This window comes from Giraffa tippelskirchi, chromosome 5 (genome assembly GCF_054371585.1).
Source record: "Giraffa tippelskirchi isolate mGirTip1 chromosome 5, T2T-mGirTip1v1.2.pri, whole genome shotgun sequence".
Taxonomy (NCBI): domain Eukaryota; kingdom Metazoa; phylum Chordata; class Mammalia; order Artiodactyla; family Giraffidae; genus Giraffa; species Giraffa tippelskirchi.
This window is the reverse complement of record NC_137279.1, coordinates 167,925,399-167,951,769: the sequence shown is the minus strand read 5'-3', so window position 1 is coordinate 167,951,769 and position 26,371 is coordinate 167,925,399. Positions and strand designations below refer to the sequence as shown.

Below are 26,371 nucleotides of genomic sequence, written 5' to 3'. Positions count from 1 at the left end.
TCCGTATGTCAGAACGTGCTGTTACCAGGTACTAGCTTGGGCTGATGTGAGGAGGATGAGTGGGAAACAGTGCCTGTTGAGGTCCAACAGTTCAGCACTGGGCCACCTCTGTACGTTTTCTCTGATTTTCAACAGTCCTCTGGGATAGTTTTATTCTCCCCATTTAACAGATAAGAAGAAGGAAGTACAGCAAGATGGTTACTTTCTTGAGTAGACAAATACTTCTCATGTGGTTGCGCTGATTCCCAAGACTTGGGTTCTTGTCTTACTTTCCCTTCCAGGAAATGAGTACCACTTTGAGGCACATTTGTTTTTAACAGCAAGTCAACAGCGACTTCACTTTCACTTTTCACTTTCATGCATTGGAGAAGGAAATGGCAACCCACTCCAGTGTTCTTGCCTGGAGAATCCCAGGGACGGGAGAGCCTGGTGGGCTGCCGTCTATGGGGTTGTACAGAGTCGGACACGACTGAAGTGACTTAGCAGCAGCAGCAGCAGCAGCAGCAACAATGTTACTGGTCTGCGTCCATGCCCATGCCCATGGTTCAGTAACTCCTGAGCCTGCCCAGGCACAGGCTTAGGAAGCTCAGATCAGTTAAAGAATGACCACATGACTGTCTCTTGCCCTGCCTTGGTATAGGAGGAGGGCTGCTGAGGCTAGTGTGCACATGTGTATATCAGCCCCCCCTTATTTCAAAGTGCCATCATCTTGCTCACTTTTTTGCTCATGCTATTCCCCTCAGTTTTCCTCTTCTTTGCCTCCATTGCCTGTTTGATCGTTCAGCCTTCAACTGCAGTATTACCTGTCCATTTCTTAATCTTCCATGTTGTCCACTTGAGTTAATCATTCCCTTAGGGCTCCTGAAAGTTATTAAATGCACCATCAAAGATTTGCCTGCCACTCTGTAGTTTACAAAAGGTTTTCACAGCAGTGATTCCATCTGGTTCTTAAAAGCACTGTACATTAATCATAACTCATGTTTATGGAACATCAGGTATTTTATTATTATTAGTTTTTAATCCTCACAACAGGTTCATTGTAGATGAGGAGGCTGAGGCAAACAGTGAGTAACTGGCAGAGAGCTGAGTCTATTCGACTGCAACCAAGGTTTCCTTATTATCTCTGTTGTACTGAGGGAGAAACAGGGCTGTTGTGGGGTGGTTCTTACAGCCTCTTGCCATCTCTGGTGAGCACCTAATAACTGAGACGCAGAGGTCAGGCTTGAGTGCCAGTGCTATAAAGGCCCAGAGGGGTCCGCTTTATCCTTAGTTTATCGTTCTATTAGGGAAAGACAGGTATGCTCCAAAGCAAACCCGACTCCGGTGACAAGCTCGCCTGGATGAGGAGTAATGAAGGGAGCAGTAGGTGGCATAGTCAGCACCCTAGTAGCGGGCACCATGCCAGTCATTTCCTATCCATCATTGTCCTTGTGAGGAAACTGGAGCCCAGAGAGGTGAAATGATGCGGGCAGAGGTCTGCACTTCTTCCTTCTGGATCGTGTTCTGTAAGGTGCGCATCTCCCTTGCTTCAGGTTAAATGGAGGTCACTTGCCAACAAATCTGGGGAGGCGCTTCTCCCTGAAGGCAGCCATGCCTTCCAGCCGATCCCGGGTTGGGATGTTCTGAAACAACATAACAGAGTATCAATTTGCAGAGACAGGTCCAGAAGCCAGTCAAGACTTGCTCAAGGTTGTTCAGCCCATGGTGAGGCCAGAATCCAAGTCTTTCACTGTCTCTGGACTCTGTTGTTGGGTCATGCAAACGTGTGGGCCTTGGTGGCCCACACACCAGCCTATATTTGTGCACAGTGTGCTGCCCCTGAGAGCTCACAGTCTCGTGCAGCAGTCTGAAATGAGGCTACTCGGTAGAAAACAAAGACTAGGCTTTGTGGTAAGAGCTCTGACTTGGAATCCTGGTATGCAGTTGGTTCACATCAGGTTCTACAAGTTCCCAAACCCCCGTTTAGGAGGATTTTGTTACTTGTTAGCCTGGAGATTAACGTTTTTGACTCACTAATGAGAAAGGGCTAAATAGGTCAGCCACAGTTTATTGTCCCACCATCGAGCATACACAACCTATAGGCAATAATCAAGGCCTTAGCATCCTCCAGCCTGGGCTCTAGGCCAGTACAGCCTGGCCTGTACCAGTAGCCACTGGTACAGAGAACTCAGAAGCTGCTATTCTTCTGTCAGGTTCCTCTGTGATTCTCTGGGCAGCAAAGTAGGGCAGGGTACAGCCCATTAGATGGCTGAGGAAACAGTCCCAGAGAGTGCTCTGTGGCTCCCCTGGGATCAGTGCAGGCTGACTGTGAGGAAAAGAGTGCCCCAAAGACCAACTGTGTGGGTTAGGAGGAACCTGTTCAATTGGTCATGTACTAATAGTACCCAAGGACCCCACTCTGGCCTGGCCTCTGCTTTCAAGCATGCAGGACTGGCAGCAGACACATACCTGGGCATAGCATATCCCTTCAATGGCCATCCCTGATGCAATGTCCACCTGCAAGAAAGAAGTGGTGCCTGGATCAGCCTTGCCCACCTCCCTGTGCACTGGATGCCAGCTTGCCCTGCTCTCTATACCACTTCCTACTGTTTCCTGGATTCTTCCAGCAAAGAATTACCCAGGCTTACTGTATGCCAGCCCATATGAAGAGAGATGATGTGATAAGGAATCCTCTACCTGGAGAGGGAACATCATTCATTACAGAGGTGAAGCAGTGCTAGGATGAATGGGGGCTGTGAGAACAACAGGGAGGATTACAAACAGCCTTAGAGATGAGGAGGGAGTGTGTGAGCTGTGCTTGCACAGCCATTGTTCCCTTCTTCCCCACTTGGCTGCCTCACCATGCCTCCTGTCACCCCCATTAATGAACTTTGCTGGCTTTCCCTTGCCCTCAGAACTAAGGCCTGCATGACTTGGCCCCTGGCAGCTTCCCAGTCTCTACTGTCCACTGCTTGCTATTACTCACTTAAAGGCACTATTGTAAGAGAAGTACCGTTCACAGCAGCAGTTATTTTCCCTACTACACAGCTGAGAAATCTGAGGCATAGAAAGGTGGAGTGATTTGTGTAAGGACACAATAGTGTGTGGAAAAACAGGTCTTGGAACCCAGATGGTCCAGCACCAGGGCCCATGCCCCTAACCTCACTGCTGTGCTGACTCACTCATCCCTTCCTCCTGTTCAGTTGAGTTGCTTATTTATACACCTCTGTGTTTTCTCTCATACTTTCCAATTTTTCTGGAATTCTTATCCAACCTAAACCCCAGTTCTAGAAAACATTCTCCAACCCAGCACTGTCCAGCCCTGTACCCAGTAGCCCCGTGGATGGTGCACCTCTACCCTCTCCAGGCTGTCTGCTTGATACTCTTGACTTTTTATTAGTGATTTGTGTCAATCCCTCTCCCCACCATTCCAGTGTCCCAGTTCAGATCTAGGTTTAGTGTGTAATGAATGAATAAGTCGATGTGTAGGATGAGTTAGCTGCAGCCAAGTTAGCATGCCTGAGCCCCGTCTGTGAAGCCACATTACTGATCACCAACATAATCCCGAGAACATGGACTGATAGCCATGCAGACCTGGGTTCTTGTAACTCATTTGCTCTGTGACCCTGGATAAGTCATTTACCCTTTCTGCACTTCAGTTACCTTCTCTCTCCAAGGGAGAGAAATGAGGATAAAATATAATTTGGAATATCACCTGGCCAAACTTCATTTTGCAGATGAGTAAAACTAAGGCACAAAGAGAGAGGTTCAGGCTCCAAGTCTATTAGAAGTGTCCGATTCCTGAGTTCTTCACAGCTGTGCTGTCCACCTGTGTGCCCTGAAAGCACTGCCTCCCAGCCAGCCTACTGATCTTAGCAGACTCAAGTTCCAACCCAGAACCCTCTCACCTCTATTCCTCGGTCAATGGCTACTTTGCTCAGCCGCACAGCAATGGGGGCCTAGGGAAAAGCAAATGCTTGATTGAGGAGGGGATCAGTCGGTGCTCACAGTTAGGCACACAAGCTCCATGATGGGGGAAGAGGTCTGGGTAGAAATCCAGCTATTCTAGTGACAGTGTTTACTTTTGTTAGTGTTATACCTACTAATTAGCTGATGTTCCTTTTCAATAATAAAGGAAGCCTAACTGATCCCTAACCCTCCTAGTCCTGACCATCTGGAATTCTTGTCATTTAATACACCCCTCCAGCATGTACAACATACTCCATTGTACAAATGCTTTGCCACCCACAGACTTGTCTAATGGTCACATGCTGTTCCCTATCCTTCCATAATGGGTTTAACTGAGGCTCAGGGTGGTGAAGCACTTGGCCACGTTTGTCCAGTGAGTCAGCGGTGAAGCTTAGATTTGATTCGCAGTCACCTTTCCCACTGCTGCTCCCTTCCTCTACCCCTATCATCTCAACAAATGCAAACCTCCACTGCAAGCACATTTTATCCCAGTAGGGTGAAAAAAGGTCAGTATTAGGAACTTGGACTTCGGAATCTGACAGGCCTGGGTTGAAATCCTGAGGGGCATTTTGTAGGGCCACTTGGAAGCAAGAGCACCAAAGTGACCATTTTTGCCTCATTGGTCTTGCTTCTAGTTATTTTGTGCCACTGCAGGTCTGGCTCTCCATCCCCCACCACACTTCCAGGCAAGGAGTGCATTTGCCTCCTATTTTGTTCATATTGTATTATTTGAAGGTTTTGTAAGACTTTATCAGGAAAAGAACAATTTAAAAAGTCTGTTAATGTTGAAGGCATAAATGAAAAACTAGCTACATAAGATAAAAGAACTTCAGACTGGGAAAGATACCACTGATTCAAGCAAAAATCAAGATCTGGGAGAATATATTTGTGATACTGTGACAGAAGCATTTCCTTTACAAAAAGCTGGTATAATTTTTTTTTTTTTTTTGGCATTCACACAGTATGGAAAGCTAGTTCACAAAAAAGAAAGATACAAGGTGTGCTCAGCTTTACTTTTAAAGAAACATAAATCAGAACAGTTAGGTGCTCCTTTTCACCTCACGCTTGGAAACTGTAAAAGGTTGGTAATGCCCATTATTGTTGAGAAGTATTTGTACACATAATTGAATGGAGAGTAAACTGGTACAGTGATTCAGGAGGACAATTTGACAAGAACTGGCAAATTAGATAGATGCCCATGTTCTTTCATGTTGTAACTCCATGTACACATCTACCCTATAGATTCACTTCCAAGAGTACACTAAGATGTACAAAGTTAATCACTCCAGCTATTTTTCAGGAGCATAAAGATGTCAGTAATGTGATGTTCCTCATTAGAGTACTGGTTAAATGATGGCACATCCATACCATGAATGAAAAAGTGTGCAGTTTAAATGAATGAGGTTGATAAGTATGTGCTGAAATGAGTAACTCTCCAAGACATTAGGTGAAAAAAAGAAGCTGCATAGTGTTGTGTATATTATTCGATTTGTGTAGAAGGTGTTGGTATGATGTGTCTGGGGAGAAGGGTCAAGAGAATGGAGAACTTCACTTTTTGTTTTATACTTTTCCATACTGTTTGAATTCTTTTCTGTGCATAGTTTATGTTTTTAAACGTCAGTTAGAACTGGACTAGTCTTTAAAGGTGTGTTCCTTGTCCCCTAAATTGTCCTAAAGGAACTTAGAATTAGATGTGTGAGTATATGTGCATATTTTACATGTACAATGAAAATTTCTGGAAGAGTATGCAAACTGTTAACAGTGGTCATCTCTGGGGAGAGTGACTGGGGAATTGAGGAATGTTTTCATGACCCAAAACATTCTTTTTGCCAGTGACTGAAGTGTTGTTTAAGGATGTGGGACGTTTCACTTATCCTGGACAGTCCCAGGATAACAGGATCACCCTACTTTTGATTTTTACTCTATTCTATCCTATTTGATTTGTTTGTCATGAATATATATTATTTAACTACTGATTTCTCATCTCTGTGTTGAAAACACACATGTTTCTGTGTGTGTGTGTGTACATATATGTAGTTGACCCTTGAACCCAGAGCTTGGATGAACCGACCATCCATCCAGTAAAAAATCTGCACAGAACTTAACAGCCAACCCTCCCTATAAAGAGTTCTACATCCACAAATTCAACCAACCTTGGATTGTGTAGTACTGTCGTATGTATTTAGTGAAAAAAAATCCATGTATAAGGGAACCTTCACAGTTCCAACTTGTGTTGTTCAATGGAACACTGTGTGAAGTAGGTCAGTTAGAAATATGATGGATCATTTTACGTTATTTGGAAATGAGGACAGTGAGTCACAGTTGCCACAGGATGTTCCATTCCTTTGATGCGCAAGTGGAAAATGTATTCAAATCCATATTCAAAGGGTAAAGTATATTTACTGTTTAAATCTGGGAAAATCTGAGTGTTAATTTGTGGACCTTGTGTTTATTGATAGGCTCTTTGGGGCTGTAATCTCTGGAGCAATTTGACTGGCCCGGTCTTGGTAATTTGTCCACTAGAGGGCAGCTGTCTACAACAGCATCTCTTGCACTCAACCCATAGGGAATCTTTTCATATTTGGCACTCAGTAACTCACCTGGAAGTTAAACAGGTTGCATCAGAATGTCCCAGCATTTGCATTAGTGACTCTAATACTAGTTTTTGGTAGGCTGTTGTTTTGGTATAGAAAGCTACTTTTAAATACTGAAATAGTAGTAATTAGTAAAATACCATTATTTCAATATATTGAAAAGTCAGAAGTCTGAATCATCTTGAGACCAAGCTCAAAGACCTAGTTATTTATTTTATGCAAAAAGACAAACCCTAGAGTCTACAAATAGGCCCCTCAATCTGTGGAAGTGTAATCAGCTACTACCCTGAGTCACTCAGAGTTTTGTTATCAGTTCAGACTTTCTGACCAAGTATAAGAGAAACATGACAGCATTAAAATGAACAGCATCAGACTCTCCATTTATATGTGATGAAACTATAAACAAGAGATGAAGACAAAACAAATGCTTTTAAACCAAACTTACCATCAGTTTTTTATAGTCCTTGTCCTCAAGTAACTAAGCAAGTAGTAAGTAAAGATCTCAAAGTTACAAAAAGAGGCAGGATTATTTGAGGGAGATTTTTTTTCCCCCTAAATAAGATAACTCTTTTTTACTTTTCATGATTAATTCAAATACTTTTCTATGTTAATAATATTAAAATGATAGAGTATGGTTAACAGTATTTGACTTTTGTAACGTGTCTTTAATTTTTTGTATTTGAAATCCAGTAAAGATTTAGTTTGTTCTTTAAAAATTTTGTACATGTTCTGTACTCTTTAAAATACTAGTTATTATATGTATTTCTGTATTATGCAGGATGAATGCCAAAATAGTGTCTGTCTTTGTGGTATTATTGCAGTCACTTTCTTTGACTTTAATGAGCAGTCACTTAACCTTGTTGGGTCTGTTATAGCACAGACACGACAGGAATAATCACCTCAATTGTTTGGATTGTTCTAACATTGGGACACTATTAAAGTACCCAGGATTGTTTGTGTCTGAAGGATGAGGGTGCACCATGTGGGCTCAGTGAGTATTACAACTTGACAGAACCTGGCTCCATTTCAGCTGCTTGCCTGTCTTTGTGGAAGCTTGGACCTCCCTCTGGCTCTCTTAGAGAAGTGAGAAGCCAGTGGAGCCTCTCAGATACTTGGTGATTACATGTAGGCAGGGCCTAACCCACTCCCTGGGTATCTAAACTTTTGGGGAGACTATGCTAATAGGCTCTTTGAGGATTAAAAAAAAATGTATGGGTCTTAACACATATCCTACATCATGTATTTCAAGTGCTTTCCTACCACGTAGTATGGTCGAAAGATGGGCTGGTGGTTCTTTATCTGTTTTAAAGAAACTTGAGTTTTCAATTTGGGGACACATTAATGCTCTACTGTCCAATACAATAGCCAATAGCCACATGTGTCTATTAGCATTCAAATATGGGACGTATAGTTGAGAAATTAAGATTTTAGTTTAAGTAATGTGGCTAGTGGGGCTTCCCAGGTGGCTCAATGGTAAAAAAAACTGCTTGGCAAGCAGAAGCCTCGGGTTCAGTCCCTGGATTGGGACGATCCGCTGAAGAAGGAAATGGTAGCCCACTGCAGTATATTTGCCTGTAAAATACCATGGACAAGAGGAGTCTGGTGGGCTACAGTCTGTGGGGTCGCACAGAGTCAGACATAGCAACAAAACGTGGCTACTGACTGCCTTAGTGGATGGCACAGATAGAGATCATTTGCATCATCTCAGGAAGTTCTGTTTTACAGGCTGTTCTGAGGATTTTCAAGCTTAATTGATCCCAGCCCCTCGGAACTTGATTTTCGTTTTAACTTAAAACCTGATTTAGTATTATTTACTAGATGGCTGAATGGAAGCAAAACTGCCAAAGACGGTTAATTTTATAAATCTGGGAAAATGGATCTTGTGTGGTTGCATGAGACAGCCTTGCCCCCTGGCCTCCCCACCTGTGATCCCCAATGGCACAGGCCTGCCCGTGCTGAGCAGCAGTCACACCTGGGGCAGGATCTCCTGGGCCAGTGCTCGTGCCCGGTGGTAGGCGGCGTTGCCCTCCTCATTCTGGGCCACGGCGTGGTTCACCAGCCCTAGAGCCTGGGCCTGCGCCCCACTCAGTCGTCGGCCTGTGAAGATGAGCTCCTTCGCCAGGGCCACCCCCAGGCATCGAGGCAGCCTCTGAGTCCCTCCTGCCAGGATGGAGTAGGGGTGGTGAATCCTCATGGAACATGCAAGCCCAGAGGAGGCCCTGGCTGGGAGTCAGCCAAGACCTCTCAGAGGATGAGATTGGGTTAGGCTGGCAGGGAAGAGCCCAGAACATAGGGCAAAAAAGGAAAGTAGGGAATTATGCCGGAGTTGAACAGATAAGAGGATGGATGGTGTGTGTTGAGATTACCTGCTCCTGGGAGGAGCCCTCGGGTGGTCTCGATCAGCCCCATGACAGCCGAGGAAGCTGCTTAGACAAAAGAGAGTGAAGCCCCCACCCTGTCTTCCAGCTCCAATCCCTGAGGAGAGGAGACACTGTGGGCTCTGCTCACCCCTCCAGCCAATCCCTTCCCTCATGGTGCAGCCACAGCCAGACTCCTCCAGTCACTGCCTTTGGAAGAGCCCTAACCTGGAAGTCAGGAGGCCCAGCACTCACCCTACCTCCACAACTCACTGAGCAACTCTCTTAGCCTTTCTGAGCCTCGTGGATGGGGGAAAAAAAAAAAGACGTCTCTTTTACCTGCTTTATAGAGTTGCTAAGGATCAAGTGAGGTCATGGTGCTTAGAACAAGGAAGGGTTCCTGGATGGTGCCTGGTACCTAATTGTAAATTAATGGATTCTCTGTCTCATGCATCCTTAGCTCAGGTCTGGCCTAGAGTGTCAGTGACTCCTGCTTCCACCAGTTTTTCCTCCCAGCTTTTTGTCAGCCTGAAATTTTCCTGTATTCTGATCCACACCCTCCTTTCCCAGTTGCATTTCCTGTGAGAAGCCCTCCTTGAGTGTCCCACCCCACAGGCTTCTCCTGAATTCCCTCAACACAGTCCCTCTGAACCATGCAGTATGGGAGGGAGGGGTTTATATTCACCCTCCTATTCATCAAACCCTGCAAGTTAGCTTCCCTGAACACAGGCAGGTAGAACCAGAGTTGGTGCTATGACCTGACCTGGTATTTTGATGGCTTCTCTTTGCTATGTATCATGTGGATATAAAGTCCCTCTGCCTGGGGCTACATGTTAAAAAAAAAAAGTTCTTGGTGGCAGGAGAAGGAGTAGTACCATTATGACACTCAGATCTTCTCTAAAGTAAGTGTTAGTCGCTCAGTTGTGTTCCACTCTACCACCCCATGAACTGTAGCCCTCCAGGCTTCTCTGTCTGTGGGGTTCTCCAAGCAAGAATACTGGAGTGAATTGCCATTCCCTTCTCCAGAGGATCTTCCTGACCCAGGGATCAAATTCAGGTCTCCTGCATTACAAGCAGATTCTTTACCGTTTGAGCTATAGGGAAGTCTCATGTCTTCTCTGATCAGCTCTAAAAAGGGCACACCTAACCACCAAGTCAGCAAGGTTAAAAAGCAATCAATTATCTTCATCCTTTCTGCCCTCCACATTTCAAAGTTCAATTTCTCTGAGCTACTAATGCAAACCTTTGTGGATTCTGATAGAACTACTACAGGGCACTGTTCCTGCCCACTCATGTTTGTGACTAACTGGGCATGTAACAGACTGTCCCCATGGCTTACCTTTGTTCACAATATGATCGATAAAGCTGACTTGGACAGAATTGGAAGACTGAATAGATACCTTTGTTCCCAACCTTTGCTCTCTGTGTTCTTTCTAGTTGTGTCAGCAGTTGCTTTGGGGTTGGTACAAGCAGTCCTGAGCTGAGGGCAGCTGACTCTGAGAAGGGACATGTCCTGTAGCAGTCAGGGGCTGGGCGGTGGGTGGGGAGCCACTACTGCCTGAATTCCTTGGTTCCCACTTTACCTTTAGTTCTGGAGTTTGTTGGAAAGCTGAGAGCAGTGGCTGACTGCAGAGTCTCCAGAATTGGCTTGTTTCATTCACTCTTCCCTCCCACCCTACCACACCTCTCCCTGTACCCAGTACCTGCCACTCGGAGGTCACAGGCCAGGGCAAGTTCCAGACCTCCACCCAAGGCAAACCCATCCATAGCTGCAATGGTGGGTGCAGGGAAGGCTGCTGTGGAGACAAAGGAGGGCTCAGGCTGCGAGGCCCTGGTAGGACCAGGACAGTGTCTCAGGGTAGGAGACGGTCTAGCTGGTTGTGATAGAAGGCTTCATTGGCCCCAAGTTTGGGGACCTTACCTGGTACCTCAGCCAGGTTATCTTAGCCGTCAGTTTTCCCACTGTGGAAAGTTGTGGGATCAGCTGGGGAATAGGAGTGGGGGGATCAGGCCTGACCAGTGATGCCTGGTCAGGCCCACCCTCCTGTGGGCCTCCCCGGGACCAGCCTTTTTGCTTTCCCTTCTCATTCTGTGTGCTGGGGACAAAATTGAATCCGACACGGGGAAGGCAGATGGGCAAACAGGTGATGATGACCCAGAGTGATCAGTGATCTGAGAAAGGAAGGTTGGATGATGGGCCAGGGATGGCTTCCTGGAGGAGGCGGCACTGGTGGTTTTAAAAAATGCATAAACAGTTCAGATGGCCTAGGAGGGATATTCCAGGCAAAAGGGACAACCAGTTATCAAAGCCTGCAAGCATGCTTGCTGGAAGTTGACTCTGGAATGGCCAGGCTTGTACCCTGAGGGCACAGGGGCTGGGAGTCAGAACTAGCAGGGCACTAATGCTGGGGAGCCAGTGCTCCCTTTGGACCCTCATGACACCTTCCTCCTTGTAGAATTCCTTGTCCCTGCCCCACTCCCTGGGAGAATCATCTCTCCACAGAGCTCACAACAGAAACCATTCTCTCTTGAGAGTATGGTGGATTGGGTGAGGCTGGGATCAGCAGGACCCCTGAATGCCCTCCTCCTCCCCACTCCAGAACCCTCACCAATCTCAGTCATCAGGCCTCGGAGCCGCTGGACAAAGACCCCCACTTCTGCCTCACTCATCTGCTCCCGCTCCTTCAGGTCTGCACCTGCAGATGCAAGGGTGACAGCCTTTGGGAAATGACCTGGCACCGAATCCCAGGCTGTCAAAGGATCCAGCAATGGGAACCTGAAGAGAAGCAGCCAGAGAGGAAAGAGAGACACCAGGAAAACTCAGTCAGGGAAGCCAGGGAGGGAGGAGGTGTTCAAAACAGGATAGATGCAAAAGCAACAAAAATAAATTGGATTTCATCACAATTAAAAACTATTGCATCAAAGGAGACTATAAAGAGAGCAAAGAAAGCCCATGAATGGAAGGAAATAACTTGCAAATCATACATCTGGTAAGGAACTGATATCTAGGATATATAAAGATTTCCTACAACTAAAACAAATACAAAGGACTTCCCTGGTAGTCCAGTGGTTAAGACTCCATACTACCACTGCAGGGGGCACGGTTTGATCCCTGGTTGGGGAACTAAGATCATGCAAGTTTTGCAGAGTGGCCAAAAACAAAGGACTTGAATAGGCATTTCTCCAAGGAAAATAAGCCAGTGGGATTTTCCCACTAGTCCAATGGCTAAGATTGGTCTTCTAATGCAGGTGGCCCAAGTTCGATCCCTAGTTGGGGAACTAGAGCTCTCATGCCAGAACTAAGAGGTGGCATGTCACAATGAAGATTGAAGATCCCGTGTCCCTCAACTAAGACCCAGTGCAGCCAAATACTTTAAAAAAGATAAGGCAGTAAGCACTGGAAAGTGTTAAAAAGGATAGAAATTCTGCAATATGTTACAACATGGATGAACATGAAGTACATGATGCTACATGAAATAAGCTAGCCATGAAAGGACAAATGTATGATTCTACTTGTATTAAATACTTAGAGTAAGCAAATTCATAAAGATAGAAAGTAAGATGGCAGTTACTGGGTGTTACAGAAATGGGGAGGAATTGCTTAATGAGTATATAGTTTATTGAGATGATGAAATTTTTCTGGAAATGGATAGTGGTGATTGTTGAATAACCTTGTGACTGTACTTAATGCCAGTGAATTTTACACTTAAAAGTGATTAAAATGTAAATTTTGTGATTAAAAGTAAAGTTGGTATATATTTGTGACAACTCAAAAAACACATTAAATAGTAATAAAAATTTATTATTTTTTCCTGTTTTATTGAGAAATAATTGACATACATCAGGTATAATTATTTTTTAAAAGAAGGGCTTGGTGGGGGAGGCTGAGAGGTCAAGTGAGATGAGTGAGTGCAGGGGACAGTGGCATGGAGGTGGGCAGGGTCCTAGGTGAGAGTAGTGACAGTGGAGGGTCATCGAAGGCCAGATGGCAGGAGCCTGAGGCAGTAGTAAGAGGTGAACATAGTGTCTGCAAGTCGTAGATTGTGTGAAAGGCAGTTGGGAGAGCCCTTGGGAGTCTGATTAGTCCTAGCCCCTCAGTGACAGATGGGGAAACTGAGGCCCAGAGAGAGATGGGGACTAGCCCAGGATTCCAGAGCAAATCGGGGGCAGATTCAGACCTCCTGCATCCCCCCCTACTTTCCTGTTCTTTGCTGGGAGGGTGAGGAGCGGGGCTAACAGTCATGAAGTGACCGTGATGGAAGACATCAGACCATGGGGGAGCCAAAGGAAGGGGCTGGAGTAGGAGGAGGGCCTCGATCAGGGCAGTGGGGTCAGGCAGACTGGTCTGCATACTTCCCTTGCCACGGCAGACCCCAAGCTGCTCACCGTGATCCTGACAGTTGAGGCCTGGGGCCTGGTCCTTGAAACCGCCCGAGAATCACTCGCCTCCCACCCTCGCCCTCCGCAGCCTCTTCCCGTCTCCCCAGTGCCCCCTCCACAGCCACCCCAGAGTCAATTCTTAGCTCAACTCTCATTCGCTTGCTCCTTGTGGGCCTGGGATGCAGCATTTCTCATCTTTGAAAGGAAGTGCGTTGTGCTTGCCCTGTTGTGAGGACCAAATGGTGCAGAGACATGGAAGAGTTTCGTTGACAGGGATTGAAATCTTGTAGGTGGACAAAGGGGCAGAAAGTCAGTCCTATCTTGGCCACAGACCTGGTGAGTGTCTTTGAACCCAGTTTTCTCATTTCCTCAATGAAGGGTCAGAACACAACAAGGATTGAGGGGTCAGAGAGGTCAAGTTCTAACTGAATTCTCACTAGCTGTGTTGCTCTAAGCAAGGAATTTCACCTCTGAGTTCACATCTTTAAAATGGGAATGAGCCCTGTGCTGTGTGCTAAGTCGCTTCAGTCATGTACAACTCTTGGCAACCCTGTGGACTGTAGCCCACCAGGTTCCTCTGTCCATGGGGATTCTCCAGGCAAGAATACTGGAGTGGGTTGCCATTTCTTCTCACAGGGAATCGTCCCATCCCAGGGATCAAACCCGTCTCCTGTGTCCACAAGTGGATTCTTTACCACTAGTGCCACCTGGGAAGCCTGAGTCCTGTGCGCTAGAACAACCTAAGTATCCCCTAAATGCAGGCTGGTGGGAGCCCTGCTGAACCCCAGGTTGGGGGCAAAGAAGGAAACCTACCTGCACAGAACACACCCTTCACTCCACTCCTGAAGATCAGGACACGTACTTGCCGGTCCTCCCGAAGCTGGGCCAGAGCTTCCAGCAGCTGCAGAGGACACCCTATCAGATACCTCCCAGCTCAGCCCCAGCCCACCCTGGTGCCTGCCCTTACTCACCTGACTGACGAAGATGTTCCCCAGGGCATTGCGGGCACTTGGTCTGTTCATCAGAATCTCAGCAATTCCTGCAGGGGACAGGGCAGCCTCGGGTGAGCCAGCTGCCCTGCTCACTCCTGGGCTGGGGCCTGGGATCTAAGCAGCCTCTACCCTTGATGAGCAGCGTGACCTGGGGTAAGTCACACACACTCAGGGCTCAGTTTTCCTACCCATAAAATCAGGAGAATAACCCTTGCCCTTTCTGCCTCATAGAAGTGGAAGGGCTTGACAACCTCGGAGCACCATGGGGAGAGGGACAAGAATGACTGCCTCAGTGGTTTCTCCCTGCTTTTGCCATTGTGAGACATACACATACACATGCACGCCCCTTCTTCAGTTTCATGTATCTCTCTCCATGTGATTCTTCTCTCTACAGCCAGACTTCTTCCTCTCGAGCTGAATGAGTTACAATAACACCACCACCCAGAAACCTCATGTGCCCTGAGCCATTCACTGCTCCCACCTCCCCTCAAAAGTCACAACTCTCCTGACTTTTTTTTTCTCCTGACTTTTTATGGTGATCACTTCCTTGCGTTTCTTTACAATTTTATCACACAGATGGTCATCTCTAGACAATATAGTTTAGACTTGCTAATTAAAAAAAGAAAACTCTTAAAAGCTTGTTAAAATCCTTAGGTTCTGCCTCTAGCCCTGTCTTTTGCTCAAAGTTATGTATTAAAGAACCTGGGGTGGGACTTTCCTGGTGGTCCAGTGGCTAAGACTCCCTTAATGCAGGAAGCATGGGTTCAATCCCTGGTCAGAGAACTAGATCCCACATGCTACAACTAAGATCCCAAATACTGCAACAAAGACTGGCACAGCCAAAGAGAAAAAAAGAACCTGGGGCATTTGACTTTTAAGGTTTCCTGCAGCATGGAATTTACTGATTGCACACTCATGGGGCAAGTGAGCAGACGCCTCTGTCATAGGAATTTAGCAACTAATCCAGAGGCTCGAGCACATTCACATTCTGTCCTCTTTGGCAAGAGAATACTTTTGCCCTACTCATGTGATATTCTTTCAAGAGTACCAGTGAAACTTCTTGAAAGGGTTTTCTGTATTCAGTTAATAATTTTCTTGCCTTCACTTAAGTCTTCTCCAGTCTAGCTCCCTCCCTGTCGCTAAGTGAGACTAGTGTAACCAGTGTAATCACATCACTAACCGAGGGACATGTTTCCATTCTGGTCCCAGGCTCAGCAACAATTAACTCTCCAGACCACACACCTGCTCCTCCTTGAACATTTTCTGCTGTGGCTTTTTTTTTTTTTTAGCAGACATTTTTTTTTCAGAACAGTTTTGGGTTGACAGCAAAATGGAGTAGAAAGTGCTTCCCTGATAGCTCAGAAGGTAGAGAATATGCCTGCAATGCAGGAGACCTGGGTTCAGTCCCTGGGTTTGGAAGATCCCCTGAAGAAGGAAGTGGCAACCCACTCCAGTATTCTTGTGTGGAGAATTCCACGGACAGGGGAGACTGGCAGGCTACAGTCCATGGAATTAAAAAGAGTCGGATATGACTGAGAAAGTGTGGAGATTCCCATAAATCCTCTGCCCAATGCATATGCATGGCCTCCCACCAGAGTGGGACATTTGTTACCGAAGATTAACTTCCATGCATGTGTCATTATCACCCCAACTTCCATGTTTACATTAGAGTTCACTCTCAGTGTTCCATATGCTATGGGTTTTGACAAATGTATAACAACATGTACCTGCCTGTGGCCCCACATTTTCCCGGCCTTCCTACCTCTCAGATGATGCCTCTGCACTTCTTTTCTAGATTTTCTTCTACCCAATTAAAAAATTCTTAATTCATTTATTCAACATATAGCTGTAATAAATAAGTCTTGAGGATATAATGTACAGCCTGGTGACTAGAGTTAACAATATTTGAAAGTTGCTAAGACTGTACATCTTATAAGTTCCCCTCACACACACAAAAATATGTAAGTGTGTGGTGATGGATCTTAGCTACATTTACTGTGGGGATTATCTCATAATATATACAAATACTGAACTGTTACATTGTACATGTGAAACAAATGAAACAAAGCAAAGGCTAACAGAGTTTTGCCAAGAGAATGCACTGGTCATAACAAACACCCTCTTCCAACAACACAAGAGAAGACTCTACAAATAGACATCAGCAGATGGTCAATACTGAAATCAGATTGATTAATATTCTTTGCAGCCAGATGGAGCAGCTCTATACAGTCAGCAAAAACAAGACCAGGAGCTGACTGTGGCTCAGATCATGAACTTATTCCAAAATTGAGACTTAAATTGAAGAAAGTAGGGAAAACCACTAGACCATTCAGGTATGACATAAATCAAATCCCTTACCGTTATACAGTGGAAGTGACAGTTAGATTCAAAGGATTAGATTTGATAGACAGAGTGCCTGAAGAACTATGGATGGAGGTTCGTGACAACTGTATAGAAGGCAGTGATAAAGACCATCCCCAAGAAAAAGAAGTGCAAAAAGGCAAAATGGTTGTCTGATGAGGCCTTACAAATAGCTGAAGAAAGAAGAGAAGCTAACGGCAAAGGAGAAAAGGAAAGATAAACCCATTTGAATGCAGTGTTCCCAAGAATAGCAAGGTGAGATAAGAAAGCCTTCCTCAGGGACCAGTGCAAAGAAATAGAGGAAAACAATAGAATGGGAATGATTAGAGATCTCTTCAAGAAAATCAGAGATACCAAGGGAACATTTCATGCAAAGATGGGCACATTAAAGGACAGAAGTGTATGCTATTTTAAGCAACAGTGTGTGGTAATTTGTTATGTGGCAATAGAAAACAAATATAGTCATAACATCCTGGGGTTGACAGGAACTTTCCTCTCTCTTCTTCACTTTCCTGTTCTGTCTTTCCTTTTTCTCTGGCTAACTCTCTCCCATATTTCATCTCTAGCTCCCTCTTACAGAATGCAAATACGGTGCTCGGCTGAAGTCACAGCTCAGTCACATACCAGCTCCATGGCCTTGGACAAGTTACTTTATCCTTCTGACCTTCACTTTCCTGATCTATAAATAGAAATACTAAAAAGGTTGTAATAATGATTAAAAGAGATAATGTCCATAAGTGCATAACCAGAGTTTGTGTGCACTTTGAGCAGGGAAAATACACAGAAGCTGGTGAAAGTCTAGGACTCAATATGAGGTGTGAGCTCTAGGATGGGAGACCTAAGGAGCCAGACAGGGTGTCTTTGGCTTTCATTCATTCACCTGACAATGTTCAACTTGTACTACCACATTCCAGGCCCCAGAGAAATAGAGGACTCAGCCGTGGTCCCTGACTTCTTAGTTGACACCCTATTCTGGGAACATTGCCCTTGCTGGACCCCAGTAATAATGATGGGTTTGCATTGCACCCTCTCTACTCTTATCAGACTCCTGTGATGGTTTGATTTGCTTAGCAGATGACCTAGCGCCACATCTATCTGGATGGTCTGGATCACAGAGTGATGTGGGTGGGAGTCGATAGAAACCACTGGAAGGTCGTGTGTGTGTGTGTGCTCAGTTGCTCAGTAGTGTCTGACTCTTTGTAACCCCTGTGGGCTGTAGCCTGCAAGGCTCCTCTGTCCATGGGATTCTCGAGGGAAGAATACTGGAGTGGCATTGCCATTCCCTTCTCCAGGGGATCTTCCTGACCCGGGGATCAAACCCAAGTCTCCTGCGTCTCCTGCATTGGTAGATGCTTTTACCACTGAGCCGTGTGGGAAGCCTTAGTAATCCCTTAGTATATAGAGGGGGAATCTGAGGCTCAGAAAAGAAGAGAATGTGCCAAATAGGTGGACACAGCTAGCAATCCTCACTCTCAGAGTTAACATGTGATGAGGAAGACAAGTCCAGACAGAAGGAATGTAAAAGGACAAGGGTGGGGGAAGAGGGTGTAATTCCTAAGTGGTTTACAAAGGTAGAGAGGGAGGACAGGACCCAAGTCAGGGGCATAATTAGAAGAAAACACTTAAGTGGGATGGCTTAAAATGAACAAACCCATGGTAGAAGAGATAAGGTGACATGGTCAGGTTGTGGTGGAGAACCTTGAATATTCAGCTGAGGAGCTGGAGTAAAGCCATGAAAGTGAGGAGCGGTTAATGAGCTAATCTCATTTTCAAAGACAACAGGCACAGTGTGACAATGCTCTGGTGCTATCATGCCAAGTGGAAGACAGAACTGGTGACTTCTAAGGAGGACAGTGGGATGGTTCTCCTGTGCGTGGGTCTCCTCCTCATGCCTTCTCCACTGCCTCTTCTTGGTTTCCTTATCTCCTTCCCTATAGGACATTCTATATGCCCTATGGCAGGGGCAGAAGCTTAATCTCCTGATGCTTATACTTTTGTTCAGTGGTTCAGTCATTTCTGACTCTGTGACCCTATTGACTGCAGCACACCAGGCTTCCCTGTCCTTCATCATCTAGAATTTGCTCAAACTCATGTCCATTGAGTTGATCATACCATCCAACCATCTTATCCTCTGTCTCCCCTTCTCCTGCATCTTTCCCAGCATCAAGATCTTTTCCAAAGAGCCAGCTCTTTGCATCAGGTGGCTGAAGTATTGGAGCTTCAGGTTCAGCATCAGTCCTTCCAATGAGTATTCCAGGTTGATTTCCTTTAGGATGGACTGGTTTGATCTCCTTGCTGTCCAAGGGACTCTCAAGAGTCTTCTCCAGCCTCACAGTTCAAAAGCATCAATTCTTCAGCACTCAGACTTCTTCAAGGGCTTCCCTGGTGGTTCAGGGGCTTCCCTGGTGGTTCAGATGGTTAAGAATCTGCCTGCAATGAGGGAGACCTGGGTTCGATCCATGGGTTGGGAAGATCCTGGAGAAGGGCATGGCAACCTACTCCATTGTTCTTGGCTGGGAAATCCTACGGACAGAGGAGCTTGGTGGGCTACAGTCCATGGGGATGAAAAGAGTCAGACACGACCGAGAGACTAAGCACAGCACAGCACAGCTGGTGGTTCAGACAGTAAAGAATCTGCCTGCAATGAAGGAGACTTTGGATCGATCCTGGGTCAGGAAGATCCACTGGCGAAAGAAATGGCAACCCACTCCAGTTATCTTGCCTGGAAAACTCCATGGACAGAGGAGCCTGGTGGGCTACAGACCTTGGAGTCACAAAGAGTCAGACATGACGGAGTGACTAACACATTGCAGCCTTCTTTATGGTCCAATTCTCATATCCATACGTGACTACTGGAAAAACCATAGCTTTGATTATGCGGACTTTTCTCAGCAAAGTGATGTCTCTGCTTTTTAATATGCTGTCTAGGTTGGTCATAGCTTTTCTTCCAAGGAGCAAGCATCTTTTAATTTCAGGGTTGCAGTCACCCTCTGCAGTGATTTTGGAGCCCAAGAAAATAAAGTCTGTCACTGTTTCCATTGTTTCCCCATCTATTTGCCATGAAGTGATGGGACCAGGTGCCATGATCTCAGTTGCTTGAATGTTGAGTTTTAAGCCAGCTTTTTCACCCTCCTCTTTCACTTTCATCAAGAGGGTCTTTAGTTCCTCTTCACTTTCTGCCATAAGAGTGGTATCATCTGCATATCCCAGGTTGTTGATACTTCTCCCGGCAATCTTGAATTCAGCTTGTGCTTCATCCAGCCTGGCATTTCACATCTGTACTCTGCATATATGGTAAATAAACAAGGTGACAATATACAGCCTTGATATACTCCTTTCCCAATTTGGAACCAGTCCAGCTCCATGTCCAGTTCTAACTGTTGCTTCTTGACCTGCATACAGATTTCTCAGGAGGCAGGTCAGATGGTCTGGTATTCCCACCTCTTTAAGAATTTTCCACAGTTTGCTGTGATCCACACAGTCAAAGGCTTTGGCTTAGTCAATAAAGCAGAAGTAGATGGTTTTCTGGCACTCTCTTGCTTTTTCGATGATCCAGTGGATATTGGCAATTTGATCTCTGGTTCCTCTCCCTTTTCTAAATCCAGCTTGAACATCTGGAAGTTCTCGGTTCACATACTGTTGAAGTCTTGCTTGGAGAATTTTGAGCATTACTTTGCTAGCGTGTGAAATGAGTGCAATTGTGTGGTAGTTTGAACATTCTTTGGTATTGCCCTTCTTTGGGATTGGAATGAAAGCTGTCCTTTTCCAGTCCTGTGGCCACTGCTGAGTTTTCCAAATTTGCTGGCATCTTCAGTGCAGCACTTTCACAACATCATCCTTTAGGATTTGAAATAGCTCAGCTGGAATTCCATCACCTCTACTAGCTTTGTTCGTAGTGATGCTTCCTAAGGCCCACTTGACTTCACATCCCAGGATGTCTGGCTCTAGGTGAGTGATCACACCATCGTGATTATCTGGGTCATTAAGACCTTGTACAGTTCTTCTGTGTATTCTTGCCGCCTCTCCTTAATATCTTCTGCTTCTGTTAGGTCCTTACCGTTTCTGTCCTTTATTGTGCCCATCTTCGCATGAAATGTTCCCTTGGAACCTCTAATTTTCTTGAAGAGATCTCTAGTTTTTCCTGTTCTATTGTTTTCCTCTATTTCTCTGCATTGTTAACTTAAGAAGGCTTTCTTATCTCTCCTTGCTATTCTGTGGAACTCTGCATCCAGATGGGTATATCTTTCCTTTTCTCCTTTGCCTTTTGCTTCGCTTCTTTTCTCAGCTACTTGTAAGGCGTCCTCAGACAACCATTTTACCTTTTTGTATTTCTTTTTCCTGGGGATGGTTTTGATTATCACTTCCTGTACTGTGTTACAAACCTCCATCCATAGTTCTCCAGGCACTCTGCCTATCAGATCTAATCCCTTGAATCTATTTCTCTCTTCCAGTGTATAATCATAAGGGATTTGATTTAGGTTATACCTGAATGGCCTAGTGGTTTTCCCTACTTTCTTCAATTTAATTCTGAATTTTGCAATAAGCAGTTCATGATCTGATTCAAGGTCAGCTCTTGTCTATCTTTTTTTTTTTTGCTGACTGTATAGAGCTTCTTCATCTTTGATTGCAAAGAATATAATCAGTCTGATTTCTGTATTGGCCATCTGGTGATTTCCATGTGAAGAGTCAGCTTTTGTGTTGTTGGAATAGGGTGTTTGCTATGACCAGTGCATTCTCTTGGCAAAACTCTGTTAGCCTTTGTGCTGCTTCATTTTGTACTCCAAGGTCAAACCTGCCTGTTACTCCGGGTATCTCTTGACTTCCTACTTCAGTCCTCTATAAGGAAAAGGACATCTTTTTTGGTGTTAGTTCTAGAAGGTCATGTAGGTCTTCATAGAACTGTTCAGCTTCTTTGGCATTAGTGGTTGGGTCACAGACTTGGATTACTGTGATACTTGTTATTTCTGGATAAAAAATTCTCCTATCTACAAGTGAGCCATGATAATTTTTCAACTAACGTACAAGTCTGTGTTCTGTGTCCCCGAATTACTAGAAGAATAGCGATGTGCATTAATAGTTGAGAACACAGGTTTTAAAATCAGACCTGGTTCATGTTGCTTAAACTCCCTGTTCCTCGGTTTATTGATCTGTAAGGTTGGAAGGATAGTTATAGCTATTTCAAGGCAAACACTGTTGCCTGTTTGGCAGTGAACAAAGAATGAGAGCAACTGGGGTATTCTCTAACACTAGCCATCCCACATGGCCAGAGAATTCTCACCAAGTGAGGAAGTTGGACGCCAGAAGCCCCTTCATGTCCATCAAAAGTGGGGGATGTTCGTAGGGAACAGTATGCAATATCACAGAGCAAGGAACAGTTCTTCAACAGCTCTTCAACTTAGTATCAAACAATAAAAAAAGAAGAAATATGAGATGCCTAGAACAATACAATCTGTGTAAACTAAAACTTGGACACAAACAGTGCTACTTTAAATGCGGGGAAGGTTAGAGGGGTTGGACCTGGGGAGAAAGTAAAGACAAGTCACCAGCTGATGACACACAGCAGACAGGGAAACGCCACTGAATGCAAAGTCCAATCATTGCCCTTCACCCGCCTTCGCAAGTAACACTACCCCCAGACAGAAACAAAACAAAATATAACACAACCAAGAAAACACAAGGCTCAATCAATGTGTTCTTGCCAGTGACTGCTGTGAACTTTCCCTTGAGTCAGCAGGACTCCAAACTCCACCAGCAGCTGCAGGGCAATGCACAGGGGGGCACCAAGCCCTCCTCTTGGCCTCTCTTCTTTCCCCTCCCCTCCTCTGTACCGCCCCCCCCCCCAGCTCCTCCTTTCCAGGAGGCAGGACACCCTAAGCCAAATTGGAACTGGCTCAGCTGCCCCAGCCCACTGAAACCTTGCCAGGACGCTCAGCCTGGGAGGAAAATCAGGCATTTTAAAGCTGTATTCGGGGGTGGGCTTGCTGGCATTTAGTTCTACCCTTGAATGAGTCCCTTTTCTTTCCTCACAGCCGCAGGCCACTAAATCTGGGGCTGAGGGGACCAATATTGACGCAGAATCCCTTCACAATTACGGTAGGGGCAGCAGGTAAGGTGGTCACCTACTAAATGATTTAGGCTTGGGGAGCCTCTACTGGGATGCAGGAACTTTGGGGTCCAATTCTCAAACACACTGAGCAACCTGCCTCCCCCTTACTGGTTTTGGGGTAGGGGATAGACGGGCCCCTGGGCCAGAGAGCTGGTGTTTGTCAGTGGAGTAAAACTGAAGCTTCTCACCCAGACCCGCCAAGGACAAAGCTAGTGTCAGTAACTGAGCTCTGCTGGAATAAAGAGGTAAGATAATCACCCCTGCGGTCAAGAAAAATGCCCTTGTCTACACATGTGCAGGAAGGCTTTTTAGGGATCAAAAAGGGTGGGGTTGCCACCCCATAGTAAGCATGGACACACCCTCATAGGTTTCTGCAGTGGGATCCATCTTAGCAGAAAGTTGCCCAGGCATGTTGGGGAGGTCCTAGGACCAGTCAGATGTGAAGAAACAAGATAATTTGCCATATATAAACACCCAAAGGCTGTCCTTTATAAGTGATTTAACTCACTTCTTTCCTGGCCTCCTCCTCGTTAGAGAGGCCACCGATGCCCTTTCTCTCTGTGTGTGTATTTCTGCCTAGCTCTTCTGACTTAAATATAACTGCTTCTCTGTGTGCTCTCCCATATATTGTGCTGTGTCTGTAATTGAAGGAGGAAACAGAAAGCTGGACTCCGTCTTAGGCCAGGCTGCGAACATTAGGCTACACGCACGGTCACCTTCCCAATGGACTCTGAACTTTGTGCCCAGTGTCTATACAAATGGCATACCAATGGAAAACCAGACCCCCACCCCCACCCCCCGCCCCGATAAAACAGCCTTAGGACTTGGACTTGGACTCTCCGTTGCCTAAAAGAATATGCTAATTATCTCTGTAACAGAACAAAGTCATAAATTCCATTACGTTTATCAGGATATGACCACAGGCCTATTGATAAATGTCCACTGTTTATCTAGTCTTATAACACATGAATGATGGGGTTATTGTGATTGTATTTACCCTTCCTTTGTTTATGTAAGTCTCAAGGAATTTGGGGTGGTGGGTTCAGACACATACACATGAGGTATAAAAGATTTTCACAAATGCTGGTCGGGGTCCTTGGCTAAGAGAAGACTCTGCTTTGGGCCCGCCGGTGTAATAAACTGCACTCCACTACCTGCATTGTCCTTCTGAGTGGGTTTGTTTCCCAGAATGCATGGCTACAACATAATAATAAGCTTTGTACCTGTTTTTACAGTCTTTGCCTCCTTGAAACATTCTTGTTTTCAAATGCCTGCTTTCCTTCTAGCCTCTCCCTGCTGGTGGTCTAGCGGCTACGATTCCTGGTTTTCATCCAGGCTACCCAGGTTCAATTTCTGAGTAGGGAACTAAGATCTCTCTCAGGACCACTCACTGCTTTCTCTCTCTGAGATCAGTTCCAGTCTGCCTCCCTGTAGTGGGAGTACTGGCCATGGGTCCCTACCGGGCAACACACCAGGCATGCCAGGCCTGCCTCTCAGCCAGCCAGAGCTCACCCCAGCCGCCTTCCGGGCTCTCAGCACTTACCCTGGTCTGGACCCGCCAGAGCGCACATCTGGATCTCCCGGCCTGCAGCCCCGGGGTTGGAGGAGCAGCCGCGGGTCTCAAGCGGCCTCCAGGGGCGCGGAAAGCGCAGGGTGCTGGTCAGGGCGCGCAGCATTGGGGTCTACTCTGGGAACGGGCTACTCGGCCCTCCACCACCGCCTCCCACTGAAAGCTCGCCGCTCTGCTCCAGGCCTTCACAAACAGCTCCTCCTATGGGCCGAGAGCCCTGCGCGGCTCCCTGAGCCTGTAGGAAACACAAAGACATGGGTAAGGAGAAAGCCCGGCTCTGCTGTGTGCTTTTGGACAAGGCTGCCAATCTCTCTAAGTGCCAAAATTTTAATCTGTAAAGCGCGGGTAATAAAAGTGATAAGTGCCAAAGATAAAGAAAGCTGAAAGCTAAAGTAGTGAGAACAGATTTTAATCAGTAATGTATTGTTGCAAAAGAGACATGTCCAGCATAAACTGAACTCTTAGCATAGTTTCTAACAGCTCAAGGACACATCACATGTTTCTGATGAATTAATTCAGGTTATGGATCACCAGGCCATCTCTCCCTGTCCCTTTTCCCCACATTACTGGACACGACTCCAATTCTGCCACTCCTTAAAGAATCACAGACACAAGGCTGCATAGAAAGATTTTTACAGGAGGTTGGGAAACAATTGTGGGACTTCACTTCTCATACTTAGAGAGGTTAAGGCTAACTGTTATGGACTGAATTGTGTTGCCCCAAATATATGTGTTGAAGTCCTATCCCTCAGTACCTCACAATGTATTTGTAGACAGAGTCTTTAAAGAGGTAATTAAGTTAAAATGAGGTCATTAGAGTTGGCCTTAAATAAAAATGACTGATCTCATTAGAAGAAGAAAAAATTTTAAACACAGATGAGTATAGGGGAAGACAAAGGGGAAGATGGCCCTTTAGAAGTCAAGGAGAAGCCAAGGCCTCAGACAGAATGAACCCTGCCATTACCTTGATCCTAGACCTCTAGCCCCCAGAACTGTGCAGAAATACATTGCTGCTGTTTAAATTATCCAGTTTGTGACTTTGTTATGGCAACCCTAGCAAACTAATACAACAAGTAAAGAAACTTCTTTTCCTAAGAGGAAATCTGGTGCCTGGTTTTTAAAATAAAAACAGGCTCCACCTCCTCTCTACATTATGATTATTTCTGGGATTCCAAGGAAGCTTAGCAAAGGAGCAATGGAGGTAGAATTAGGGTGGTAGTAACAATATGACCATAGTAATAACATTTCTTTTCTCCTTTTAAGTCCTGCCAGTTTTAAGCCAAACTCCCTCAATAATCTCTTCTGAATTTATAATATGAAGTAAAAATTATTGTTTTAGTTATTTTATTTGTTTTAGTTTCTTGACTCTTTGTTGCTGTGCACGGGTTTTCTCTAGTTGTGGTGCAAGGGCTTCTCATTGTAATGGCTTCTCTTGTTGCAGAGCATGGGCCCTAGGGTGTGCGGTTCAGTCGTTGTGGCGCATGTGCTTAGTTGCCCCACAGTATGTGGAATCTTCCTGGACCAGGGATTGAACCCGTGTCCCCTACATTGGCAGATGGATTCTTAACTACTGGACCACCAGGGAAGTCCTGTTTTAGTTATTAAGGGATATACGTAGAGCACTCTAACAATGATGATAGGAATGTCTTTAATGGAGACCAATTGACAGTTTATGTTTAGAGGTATATATTACCTCTATTTTTTTACTATGAAATTCCAATTTTAAGAATTTAGCTTACAGATATACCCACACAGGTGTGAAATATCATATATATAAAGTTATTCATTGCAGAATTGCCTGTAACAGTAAAAGACTGGAAATCATGTTAATATCCTACAGGGATTGCTTAAATAAATTATGGTTTACTTTGTCAACAAAGGTCCGTCTAGTCAAGGCTATTGTTTTTCCAGTAGTCATGTATGGATGTGAGAGTTGGACTATAAAAAAAGCTGAGCACCGAAGAATTGATGCTTTTGAGCTGTGGTGTTGAAGACTCTTGAGAGTCCCTTGGGCTGCAAGGAGACCCAAACAGTCCATCCTAAGGGAGATCAGTCCTGGGTGT

The 26,371-nt window shown here is 45.4% G+C and overlaps 1 protein-coding gene across 12 annotated transcripts; it reads right to left on the bottom strand.

The window, feature by feature from the left end:
• Positions 1 to 980: 980 nt before the first annotated feature.
• ECHDC2 (enoyl-CoA hydratase domain containing 2) lies at positions 981 to 24,466 on the bottom strand. Of its 12 annotated transcripts, none has more exons than XR_014052216.1 (10): positions 24,282 to 24,466; positions 14,251 to 14,318; positions 14,093 to 14,180; positions 11,509 to 11,595; positions 10,603 to 10,695; positions 8,909 to 8,965; positions 8,466 to 8,702; positions 3,888 to 3,938; positions 2,449 to 2,496; positions 981 to 1,622 (listed from the first exon to the last, which is right to left on the bottom strand). XR_014052216.1 is itself a non-coding variant. In XM_081485294.1 (10 exons), the coding sequence occupies exons 2-10, from the start codon at positions 14,277 to 14,279 to the stop codon at positions 1,545 to 1,547; spliced, it is 816 nt and encodes a 271-aa protein (XP_081341420.1). In that variant the 5' UTR covers positions 14,280 to 14,318; positions 24,282 to 24,466; the 3' UTR covers positions 981 to 1,544. The 12 variants fall into 12 exon arrangements, 11 of the variants coding, with proteins under 11 accessions (XP_081341420.1, XP_081341421.1, XP_081341413.1 ...); XM_081485294.1 differs by having other exon boundaries at positions 8,515 to 8,702; positions 8,909 to 8,968; positions 11,509 to 11,675; positions 14,093 to 14,194; XM_081485295.1 differs by having other exon boundaries at positions 8,515 to 8,702; positions 11,509 to 11,675; positions 14,093 to 14,194.
• Positions 24,467 to 26,371: the final 1,905 nt, after the last annotated feature.

What these genes read in the sequence shown, in the direction of transcription:
- ECHDC2 (XM_081485287.1), bottom strand. Translation starts at nt 24,414, where the DNA reads ATGCTGCGCGCCCTGACCAGCACCCTGCGCTTTCCGCGCCCCTGGAGG. An exon ending in GGAACATCTTCGTCAGTCAG is followed by an intron (nt 14,181 to 14,250) that starts GTGAGTAAGGGC and finishes TGTCCTCTGCAG; the next exon opens with CTGCTGGAAGCTCTGGCCCA. An exon ending in CCCAGGAGATCCTGCCCCAG is followed by an intron (nt 3,939 to 8,514) that starts GTGTGACTGCTG and finishes GCTTTTCCCTAG; the next exon opens with GCCCCCATTGCTGTGCGGCT.